The sequence below is a fragment of the Lupinus angustifolius genome, chromosome LG12 (assembly GCF_001865875.1).
Source record: "Lupinus angustifolius cultivar Tanjil chromosome LG12, LupAngTanjil_v1.0, whole genome shotgun sequence".
Lineage (NCBI taxonomy): Eukaryota > Viridiplantae > Streptophyta > Magnoliopsida > Fabales > Fabaceae > Lupinus > Lupinus angustifolius.
Genome location: NC_032020.1, coordinates 11,191,113 through 11,202,004, shown reverse-complemented (window position 1 = coordinate 11,202,004; position 10,892 = coordinate 11,191,113). Strand labels below are relative to the sequence as shown.

At 33.4% G+C, this 10,892-nt stretch overlaps 2 protein-coding genes across 6 annotated transcripts; one reads left to right on the top strand and one right to left on the bottom strand.

The window, feature by feature from the left end:
• On the top strand, positions 205 to 3,965 carry LOC109363050 (cation/H(+) antiporter 4-like). The gene is made up of 3 exons (XM_019609221.1): positions 205 to 985; positions 1,653 to 2,660; positions 2,786 to 3,965. The coding sequence occupies exons 1-3, from the start codon at positions 731 to 733 to the stop codon at positions 3,878 to 3,880; spliced, it is 2,358 nt and encodes a 785-aa protein (XP_019464766.1). The 5' UTR covers positions 205 to 730; the 3' UTR covers positions 3,881 to 3,965.
• Positions 4,227 to 9,224, bottom strand: LOC109363048 (geranylgeranyl transferase type-2 subunit beta 1-like). 5 transcript variants are annotated; one of them, XM_019609219.1, is made up of 11 exons: positions 9,151 to 9,224; positions 8,804 to 8,866; positions 8,176 to 8,326; positions 7,945 to 8,061; positions 7,520 to 7,586; positions 7,285 to 7,433; positions 6,113 to 6,246; positions 5,927 to 6,025; positions 5,733 to 5,808; positions 4,959 to 5,081; positions 4,227 to 4,541 (listed from the first exon to the last, which is right to left on the bottom strand). In XM_019609219.1, exons 2-10 carry the CDS (start codon positions 8,855 to 8,857, stop codon positions 4,987 to 4,989), a joined length of 942 nt encoding a protein of 313 aa, XP_019464764.1. In that variant the 5' UTR covers positions 8,858 to 8,866; positions 9,151 to 9,224; the 3' UTR covers positions 4,227 to 4,541; positions 4,959 to 4,986. The 5 variants fall into 5 exon arrangements, with proteins under 5 accessions (XP_019464764.1, XP_019464761.1, XP_019464762.1 ...); XM_019609216.1 differs by having other exon boundaries at positions 4,940 to 5,081; positions 9,151 to 9,223; XM_019609217.1 differs by lacking the exon at positions 9,151 to 9,224 and adding an exon at positions 9,047 to 9,137 and having other exon boundaries at positions 4,940 to 5,081.

The window sequence follows — 10,892 nt, the reverse complement described above, 5'->3', positions numbered from 1 at the left end:
TAAACTAGACTATTTTAGGATTTTATATTTATTTATTTTCAAAATAACAATATAAGGAGAAGATTAAATAAATAAGATCGTTGGTTTTCTAAAAAAAATATTTTTAAAATGATGAAAAATGGAGTTTTATAAATAAAACATACAAAGAAAACTTAAAGTTACATGTAAAGGCTGTTATATAATTAGAAGATTGAAAAATTGTGTACAAGGTGGCAACATTTGAGAAATTGTTTTAAAAAGTACAAGGGAATGTAGCATAAAGATTTATTTTGTAACATGACTAATTTTACACAAACTTCATGACCCTCTTTTTCTAAAGTCATAAAAAGGGAGCTAAAATAAAATGTCTAATTATAGTATACGGTTAAAAACTGATTCCAATTATGTACACATTTGCTGTTATGGTCTCAACTTCTGATAAGAATGTTCTGTCACAAGTGAACATTGAAATAACCTACACCATCTGATTAGATATTGTTGTGTTCTACATGTCCCAGCTTAGAATTTAGTTCATTAGTTAATCCCTTATTTGATACATCAAAATCTAAGCATACATTGATACAATGCTCATGTCAAATCAAAATTTGGTGACAGCAAATGAACATAAAAAAGTTATACTACCTGTATTTTTATTGAGTCATAATCCTTCCAACAACTTTGTTTCCATTGAGTTTTTGTTCTCATATTTACCTTCATTCATTTCTATAGGAACTAGGCATAGTGAATAGAAATGAATCTCAATGTAAATGAGACTTTATACACACAAATTTCTGAAGTCAATGCAACTATGTATAAAGTTTGCATTGCTATTCCAACCCCTACTACTTCAGATGGCATATGGGGTGGCCAAATTAGTGGAAGGACTCCATTGAAATCTTTCCTTCCCTTGTTTGATTTGCAGGTCATTGTAATCTATGCTGTCACCTTTATCTGCCAATATTTCCTCAAGCACTTGAACTTCCCTGTATTTATTTCACAAATGTTGGTAAGTACTCTCCTTTTACATATTTGTTTAAAATAAATAATCAGTCCCTAGAGTTTTTTCAAATTTGGATTGGTTCTTTTTTTGAAGTTTTTTTGGATATTAGTCTCTAGTTCTTTTTTATTTGCATCTTGATCACTAATGTTAAGGTATTGGTCATACATAATGTGTTAAAAAATATAGTTAAACATCATTTTTGGGTGAATAAATATCATTTAATATGATAAGGGTATTTTGATAATCATAATGGATAACTGTTGGGAATATATAAAACTAAACGGCTTTAAAGTCATTCCCAATAATTTCAAAAAAGATTCTCTAATTTTTTAATGTTAACCACATATGTTTTTTAGAATACCAAACAATTAATATTTCTTGATAATGTCATTCCTGAAAATATAATTTCATACCTGGAAACAAATGCTCCCAACATTACTGGTAGAACATATTCTTCATAACAAATGGTCCTGTAGTTTCCAACTGTGGTATGGGTATTTAGGAGACTAAAATCAAATGACTGAGAGATTATATGAATCTATATGTCCAAATAAAAAATATAGTACTTGTTAAATTTTCACCTATATGTTTTTATGTTTGAGCCAAAGCATTACTAAATTTTAAAAAACTGAAGGGGTTTTCAAAACCTTTAATCTGTGTTATGCACTTGCAGGCTGGCCTAATTCTAGGTTCTTCAATTCAGCAAGAGACAGTGGTCAAATACAAGTTGATGTTATTCCCTTATGGAAGTCAAGAAGTACTTACATCAATAACATCAATTGGTTATGCATTTTTCATGTTCTTAACAACTGTACAAATGGATTTCAGCATGATTACCAGAACAGGATGCAAGCCATGGGCCATTGCAATGATTGGATTGGCTGCACCTTTAGTTTTTTGTATTCCAACATTCCTCATCTTTCATACACAATTTCATGGTCTCATGGGATATGCAGTCAAAGATCTTCATATTGTATTACTATCCCAAACTGTACTTTCAACTGCAGTCATTGCTTCCCTTCTCAATGAACTTAAAATCACAAACTCGGAACTTGGTAGATTGGCGTTGTCCTCGGTATTGGTGAGTGATCTAGTGACTACAACTATAACAAGTTTCACCACTGCCTTAACAGAAAGTAATGAAGTAAAACATCTGGTAGTAAATCTGGTAGCTTTGGTGGCATTATGCATCTTCATTCTATTTGTGTGTAGGCCAGCAATGTTTTGGATCATCAAACAAACTCCAGAAGGAAGAGCAGTGAAGGATGGTTATATCTATCTTATCATTTCAATGGTACTTGTTTCAGGTTGGGTTGTAGTTCAAATTGAACAAGATTTCATCCTAGGACCCTTTATTTTTGGGTTGGCTGTCCCTGAAGGACCTCCATTAGGGTCTGCATTAGTTAAGAAGCTGAATGTGTTTTGTACATGTCTCCTTTTGCCAATATTTGTGACTTGCAGTGTGATGAAGACAGATCTTTCCTTTAAGTATTTATCAGCAGTATCATCTGTAGTTATTATTGTCTTGGTTATTGTTACCCACCTTCTCAAAATAACAGCATGCACTGTAGTTGCACTCTATTGCAAGATGCCCTTCAAAGATGCTTTGGCTCTTGCCCTTATTTTGAATGCTAAAGGCATAGTGGAAGTGGGCTTATATAATGGATTATATGATGCAAAGGTGCTATATGAAACTCCTCCTTAAAATGCCTTTTGATAAAATCATAGTCTTCTATATGCTTGAGCAAGTCTTCTAAATATAAAATGCACTATTGAATTTCATTTCATTTATATACATGTATGCAGGTTATTACTGTAGAAACTTATGGAATTATGATGCTCAGCATAATGATTGCAGCATGTATAGTGAAATGGTCTGTGAAGTATTTGTATGATCCGTCGAGAAAATATGCTGGCTACCAAACAAGAAACATCATGAGTTTAACGGCAGACTCGGAGCTGAAAGTGATTGCTTGCATACATAAACAATGCCATATATCTAGCATAATAGACGTCCTTGATCTTTGTTGTCCAACAACAGAACAGCCAATCATTGTGGATGTATTGCATCTAATTGAGCTTGTTGGAAGGTGCACTCCCATTTTCATCTCCCATCGTCTTCAAAGAACGACATCAGAAACATTTTCGCACAAGTCTTACTCAGACGAGATTATCCTTACTTTCGACTTTTATGCACTTGACAACCCAGGTGCAGTAACAGCACAGGCTTACACATCCATATCTCAAGCCAACTTGATGCATGATGATGTTTGTCAACTTGCATTGGACAAAGTTGCATCCATTATAATCCTTCCATTCCATCAAAAATTGTCCGCTGATGGTGAGATTGAATTTGATGACAAGAACATAAGGTCCTTAAATTGTAAGGTCCTAGAAATAGCTCCATGCTCGGTAGGAATCCTTGTAAGCCGTGCTACCTTTCAAAGTGGCTCACAAGTTCGATTAGCCATGGTTTTTTTGGGCGGAAAAGACGACAGAGAGGCTTTTTGCTTAGCCAAAAGAGCAATGAGGAACCCTAGGATCAGCCTAGTTGTGTATCACATTGTTCATAAGGAATACATGCCAGACATAGAGGATGTGATAGATAAGGACACACTTGAAGATATTCAGCAAGCACACTCTAGTTTAGAAAATGTGAGTTATAGACAAATCATAGCAAATGATGGACAAGAGTTGTCAGCTTTTCTTCGTGATATAGTAGATGGGCATGATTTTTTCATAGTTGGGAGAAGACATGGGATAAGCTCCCCTCAGATACACGGACTTAGTGATTGGAGTGAGTTTTCTGAGCTAGGTGTAATTGGTGATTTGCTTGCTTCAACAGATTTCGGGATAAGAGCATCTCTCTTGGTAGTGCAACAGCAAGTCAAAGACGAATAGTTGGTGGAAATTAAGATAAAATATACGGTTCAATGCACGAAGCTCCTACTTAGTGGAGTATGATGAAAGTAATGTATGCAACCTTATCTTTGAAGTGAGAATGTCATTTCTAAAATTTGAATATATGACTTCAAAGTCACAAGGCAAACAACCTTATCATTGCACCCAGACTCACTCACTTGATAGAAATTTAGTGGCCCAAAGAAAATGACCAGTTACAAACAACATATCTACTATCATATGTTTCCTTCGTTAGCTACATTTTCTTTGTAATGTTCGCTACAATTTGTTATGTGAAGTTAGCTCCCTTATCTTTAGTCTTTACTTTTGTCAATATGATTAAGTTGAGGAAGAGGATATATCATTTGTCACCTTCATAATGTTCCCATTAGTTCCAGAATCATTTTTCTCTGTAATAAATGTACAAAGTATCTCCAAGGGGTAAATAAAACACATGTTTGCAGCATTCAATTACCAGCAACTCAGCAAGTAGTGAATTGCTGACTAGTGACTATTATGCACATATTATTAAGCACCATAGCAAGCTAAGTATGAGTATATGACCCGTAGAAGCACAACACTAGAAGCTTCTCTCCCGAGATGAAACCTTACATATACCTATGTCCAGCTTGAATTTTCCACTGCCTTGATAAAACATTATCTGCAATACTAAATTAAGATGTATGAAAAACAACCCTAATACAAGCATACCATAAATAATGCTATCCAGATTGATGAAACTCGGCTAAAAGGGTGGCTTTAATTTTATGCACTGGATAAAATCTTGGTTTATTTTTCTAAAAGCACTAGTGTTTATTAAGAACAAAATCACCAAGACAAGGAAATGACTACTATATCAACAAAGGAAAAAATGACTAGTATATCAACAAAGGGAATCATATTCCAACATTGGGAAAATTGGATGGTTGGCCATTTAGATGTCCTGTGATTTTACTTGAAGATGCTCACTCGAAACGTTATATTCACACAAAAAATGAACATACACCACAAAGGAGAATTACAAATCTTATGATTTATTAGACTAATAGTGAGTCTAAACTTAAGATTCTGTCATTACCAGACAATTGTCATTGAACTTGGAGTCCTTATTTACTAAAGAAAATCTTATTTACAACATCAACAGGTAAAGCATAAGCTGGATCTATTGGTTTAACTCCAGGATATTCAAGAAGTGAAAGTCCTGCAAAAATAAAAAATAAAGACTTCAGCATCATATGCTTATTGAATAAAAGGAATATGAAATACAACATAAAGGCAACCATGCCATCAAGAAAGAATAAATAAGGATGTCTTCCTAAGTTACATCCCATTCTAGGTTTGCAGTGAACTTGGGACTTGACAGAGTTACGTGACCAACACTAAAAGGGGGAAAAGTGAGAGAGGCAAAGAATGGAAGGGGGGATAAGCAGGAAAGATTTAGAACAACAGCAAGTCTTATGATTCACATATATGCTCACTTCAAACCTTCCAAACAATTATAATAAAAATAGAATAACATGTTACATCTCCAGTTCTATGTATCATCAGAAGCATGTTGAACTAATAGCATTTATTTATCTGAACACATCACCGCAATGTAAATTCACTAGCATTTCATTAAGAATAATGTATTTTTGTCTCTCTTCTGGAACAGGTTGAGTGAATGAAATTAGTGGTCACTGCCATTCCCAGATAAGGGTAATCACAATTCTTAAGAAAGGGGGAGGGGGAGTTTCCAAAACCAACCACAGAGACCCGAGATGAAAAGATTTTAATTTTAGCACAATATCTGATAAATATTAAATCAAGAACAAGTAGAATGGGGAAGGGCATAAAAATGGAGGTAAACTACCTGCCACCCCGAAGTATGTATGAAAGACATCTACAGCATCATCTGGCCTGTCTGAAATTCCACCATTTTCCGTGTCCTAACAGTGTCAACACATAATATTTCAGATATACTAACCTAACAGCAATTAACACTCCAAAAGAAGAAACAAGAAAGTGCTGGTTTTTAACACAGAAAAGACATTCAGGTAAACTAACCTGGCAGTCTAAGATAAACCTTATAAGTTTCTCCTTACTGATCCAATGAACCCTATCAATCATGATCAAGCTAGAAAGAACCCACCATGAGTAGCAGACCTGTGATGATCTAAAAGTTAGTTAGAGAACTCAGAAATAACAGGAGCATTTAAAGCAATAAATCTAAATTTGAAAAGAATCACTCACATCAGGAAGTTTCTCAGGACGCCCATTCAGACCTCCAGAATTAACCTGTCGCTCACATAACCACCAGCCAAGTAGGTCCTTGTCAACAAGATCTAGTGACCCCGTTATAGCAAGGGCTCCCACACAACAGAAAACTGACAATAAGAAAAGAAATATCTTACAAGGAGGCTTCAAGTCCAATACATTTCATTTATCATTTGAAATTAAGAGAAGAAATATCAAAGCCAAATCATTCACTGGTTAAAATATGTGTTTTATATGAGGTCCTTGAGTTAATAGTGAATAAAGTACAATGTATCAAAACACTGGTCAAATCATTCAATGGTTAAAGGCTTCCCCCTCTAAATTTAAGGTTCCACTCGCAGCAAAACACGGAGCAGGTCATGACCCGCAATTTCACTGCTATTTGACCTGCGACGGGCGCTACGGCCATCTATGCTGCTATCCACCATGGCGTCGCGGGGAGCAGCCGAAAACTTGCAACCCTCCACTATCACATGTTATTCACTACCTAAGTTCATTGTAGTAAATAATGCCGAATAAACTGAAAATAAGCTCTTCACGCAGAGCCTTAGAGGTTAAAGACTTAAGGGTTAGGTATTTATTAACAAGGGAAATATTAACTAAAAGTAAGATGACTTTTAGATATGATAGCTATCTCCAGTATGCCCTAATATCAAGATTAAAACCAAAATAAAAGATCAGTTAATGATAATACTACCTCTAGTCATTTTTATAAGATCTTTTTAGGTAGTTTCGCAAGAATTAAGGAATGTGTTAGTATCATTAAATTTGTCTAAAAATAGATTTAGTTTTTCAAAAGTGTCCTTCATTAATAAACTCATTCATCTTTTTTGAATGATGTTCTCTTTCCAATCAACTAATGTTCGGGTATTTAGGTAAAAATAATAATTAATGTATATAAAAAATTGAAATGGATCCTATAAAAAGGACGGCAACTAAAACATCAAAAGGGTCTTATATAAAGGACTAGAGGTAGTATTGTTTTTACCCCTCTTTTAAAGTGCTGCATGGGAGAGAATAGCTTCTTGTATCCATGCATGTAGAAAAGAAATAAAAAATACAAACTTCGAGGGGAATAGAAGTTCACACATTGAGTAACATCAAGGAAGTAATATTTTAGCAAAGATCATGAATAACATATAACGTACTTTGCCCAGCATGAGATTCCCCACCAGGTGTGCAACCAAAACCACCATCCATATTTTTGCAACTTAGAATATACTTCACGGCCTTATCCACATTGATTTGATCCAAGTGATGTAATATTGATATACAACAAATAGCAATATAAGAGAACCTGAAACAGATCATTCAGTGGATTTAGTCAAAAAGAAAGTAAGCTCATACACACTCAATAATAAAAAAGGATCTTAGGAAAAATACCGGGTATCAATTTCACCCCATATATCACCTGAAAAAGATCCATCTTCATTTTGAAGGCTAACAATATCTGATAAATATTAAGCAACACAAAATCCAGTATACCTTGTGGTTTAATATTTAAATTTCACTATTATAATTTTAGCAACTAATCTATCAAACTGTATCAAAATTCTTAATAAAAAAAAAATTATTGATCTTTTTTAAGAACATATTGGGCCTTTTAAGCGAAACATCAAAGTAGGCATGATAGACATTTAGACAACTAGAGCTATGCATCCTGGTAACCAAACAGATGTATAGTGGTTACAATATATTTTTTATTTTGCAAAAAAGTAAAACTAAAGCATGATTAGCATCTCTTGTATCACAAAACACTTGTTAATGCAGAACCTCCAAAGCCATCGAAAATATATGTCAAAGGATACAATTTGTCACCTTATCTACATCTATAACATCCAGTTTGTCAAAGAGAGCCAACACCTGCACGGCACTTAGTGTATACAGGAGGTGAGGGTCATGTCCAATATTTCCACCAAATCCCCCTGAGTGACAACAAATATCTCATAAGATAAGAAATTATCAATGTCAAATTGTCAAAAATATCTGACAAAATTCTATTTGTAATAGTAAAGGAACAAATAAAACATTCAGAAAACCTGACTCATGCTGACAACTCAGCACCCATGAAACAACCTCGTCAACATCCACACTGTCAAGCTTTCCCATCAGATCCAGAGCAGTCAGTCCCCAGTATGCCCCATTCATTCTTAGATGCTCCATTACCACAGATTCAAAATCATCTTTCCTCTGGAAACTCAAAAAAGGACACCCAGCTTGGGCTTATTAGTATAATTTATGAAAATAAACTTACGAAAGTAGCTTATAAAAATATTTTATGATTAGATATAATCTCTTTTCAGCTTATTTCAATAGACTTATAGAAGCTTTACGAAAATAAGTTCTTTTTAGCTTATTTCAAAAAAAATAAACTTATTGAATAAGTGTTAAATTAAGTAGTTTACCCAAAAACGCTCTTAAGCACAAAAGAAAGTAGCTCTTGATGATGTATTAGAGTGGGACAAAACATAATATGATTTCACGCATTTCATAAATAGAACAGAAGGTAACATGAAGATTAAAAAGTGAACATTGTGATTCCAATAAAAGGTGGACCCGATGATAAAAACATAGAACACTTAATTTCATTATACGCATCAAGATCGTCTCTTCTTAAATTTTTACTTTTTCAGGTGAAAAGAAAGAAAAATGTATAAAAAAACAAACCTTTTCAATTGATACTATATATCGAACATGATTGTCAATAGCCAGCTCTCCCATCTCGTGAAACTGTACCAACAAAACAAAATTACAATGAATTGAAACAGTTTACGAGCAACCAAGTAAGCTAAGATAGCAAACTAAAACACTGGCATTTAATCAAACAGATTATGGTCAACCAACTAAGCATTGAGGTAATACCAGACCACAAATTGCAAAGGTATTAAGAACACACGTGAGACTGAATACCAATTGAACAGAATGGATTTAAGTAAAAGTAGAATCAATGATTTTGATGAGAACATTACACGATTTTCACGTTTAGATTTAGGGTTTAGATGTTAGCTGGTTACCTCTGTGTGAAGAGAAGAGGAAATGGAAATGAGTGTAGGAAGGTGACTATGTTTGTTTTTTGGGGTAGAAAAATGTTTCAATACTTTTAAATTGTTGATACAGTTATTACACTCACTATATCTTTAACAGTTTCACAGTACACGCGCTATCCAGCAAAACTGACCAAGTTGATTCACACTATAACCCCTTTGGGAAGAAAAAAACAATATATAACCCCTTGAAAATAAAAACAATATATGACCAGGTGTTATAAAACTCGCCTTGGTCCCACCGGTTTAACCGTGAACTGGACATCTAACTGATCCGAGTCTCTTATCTAATCGGTTTTGCATCAAATCAGGTAGACTCAGTCAATTTAAGCCTAAAACCAGTGACTGAGGTGTCGGACCGGTTGAACCGGCCGAGTCAATCAAAAAAATATTTTTTTTAAATACAATCAAATTGATGTCGTTTTTTCAGTGAAAAACAAGTATTTTTAACTTATTTGTAGTCATGTTTGTCATTTGTTAGTTTACATTATAACAAAATTTTCATTGTTTAATTAAATTTTAAACTTATTATAAGCTTGTGTTGTAGTTAAAACATAGTTAATATGTTGTTTGATGATGTTATCAACTTGTGTCATTTTATCCTAGTAAAATGTTCTTTTTGTTGTTGTTTAATTAGACATGATAATGTTTTTAAATTTTGAGTATACCATTATTAAATATTGTTATGTAATATTATGAATTTTTTAGAATTTTTAATGCAAACCAAGTTAACCGGTCCAACGATTGACCTACTGGTTGAACTAGTGACTCATTGACTCAGTACCATTACCGAGTCATTAACCGGTCCGAGTTTAATAACACTGATATAACCCCTTGGAAAAAAAATATATAACCCCTTGAAAATAAAAACAATAAAAAGCTACACGTTTTTTTTATAAAATGTCATAATGAATATAATTTTCATCTCATTTGTTTCATGAAATAAGTTTATTGAATTAAATAATGAGCGGGATTTTGAACGAATGCTGAGTTTGTTAGATTTATTGTCAGCCTTATACACAATATATTGGTCTATCAACAATCATTGGTTGGTCTAAGACCCAATTAGTTTTAATATGTTCACGGTAGAGTTAAGAAGAAACTCGAGAGATGGGAAGAGAAGTCATACTTAAGACTGAGGGAACATATTTGTTGGATAAGTTATAATTGGTTAGACAAAATTTAATTATTGATATCTTAACTTATGGAGACTCTGTTTGCAAAATGAGTTTCATAAGTTATTCATAATGAAACATCTCTAGTGGCCAAGATAGTCAAGGAAAATATTATCTAATATACTATCTTATTAAGAATGGAAAGGTACTATCCAATCTACTATCTTATAAAGAAGATTTAAACACCTTTCAAGTCTTTTTTGCATATTTCATTTCTTTTCCTGTAATATAATAATAATAATAATAACATACATTAAAAGCAGATTTTTGAATTTTGTGTGAAACTTCAACACGTTTCAAGTTTTGTAGTGTCATTAATCATGCATGCCAAGTTTTGTTCTTTTGTTCCAATCCAGTGTCATGACCATTCATTTCTTCTTCTTCTCTCACCAGTCTTATTACTTCTAACTCACAATTACTGCTATTTGTTTCTTCTTATTCTCCAAACCCCACATGTCTTAACTCATATACGTCTTAACTGCTATACACATTCATATACATCTTCAATCTTCTACTTAATGTAATTGTGTATTTTAT

Bases quoted from the DNA above. Each gene is read 5' to 3' on its own strand.
- LOC109363050 (XM_019609221.1), top strand. From the start codon at position 731: ATGAATCTCAATGTAAATGAGACTTTATACACACAAATTTCTGAAGTC. The intron at 986-1,652 runs GTAAGTACTCTC...ATGCACTTGCAG, and splicing joins TATTTATTTCACAAATGTTG to GCTGGCCTAATTCTAGGTTC. The intron at 2,661-2,785 runs GTGCTATATGAA...ACATGTATGCAG, and splicing joins ATGGATTATATGATGCAAAG to GTTATTACTGTAGAAACTTA.
- LOC109363048 (XM_019609219.1), bottom strand. From the start codon at position 8,857: ATGGGAGAGCTGGCTATTGACAATCATGTTCGATATATAGTATCAATT. The intron at 6,026-6,112 runs GTGAGTGATTCT...AGATCATCACAG, and splicing joins GTCCTGAGAAACTTCCTGAT to GTCTGCTACTCATGGTGGGT. The intron at 5,082-5,732 runs GTAGTTTACCTC...TTATTTTTGCAG, and splicing joins TACATACTTCGGGGTGGCAG to GACTTTCACTTCTTGAATAT.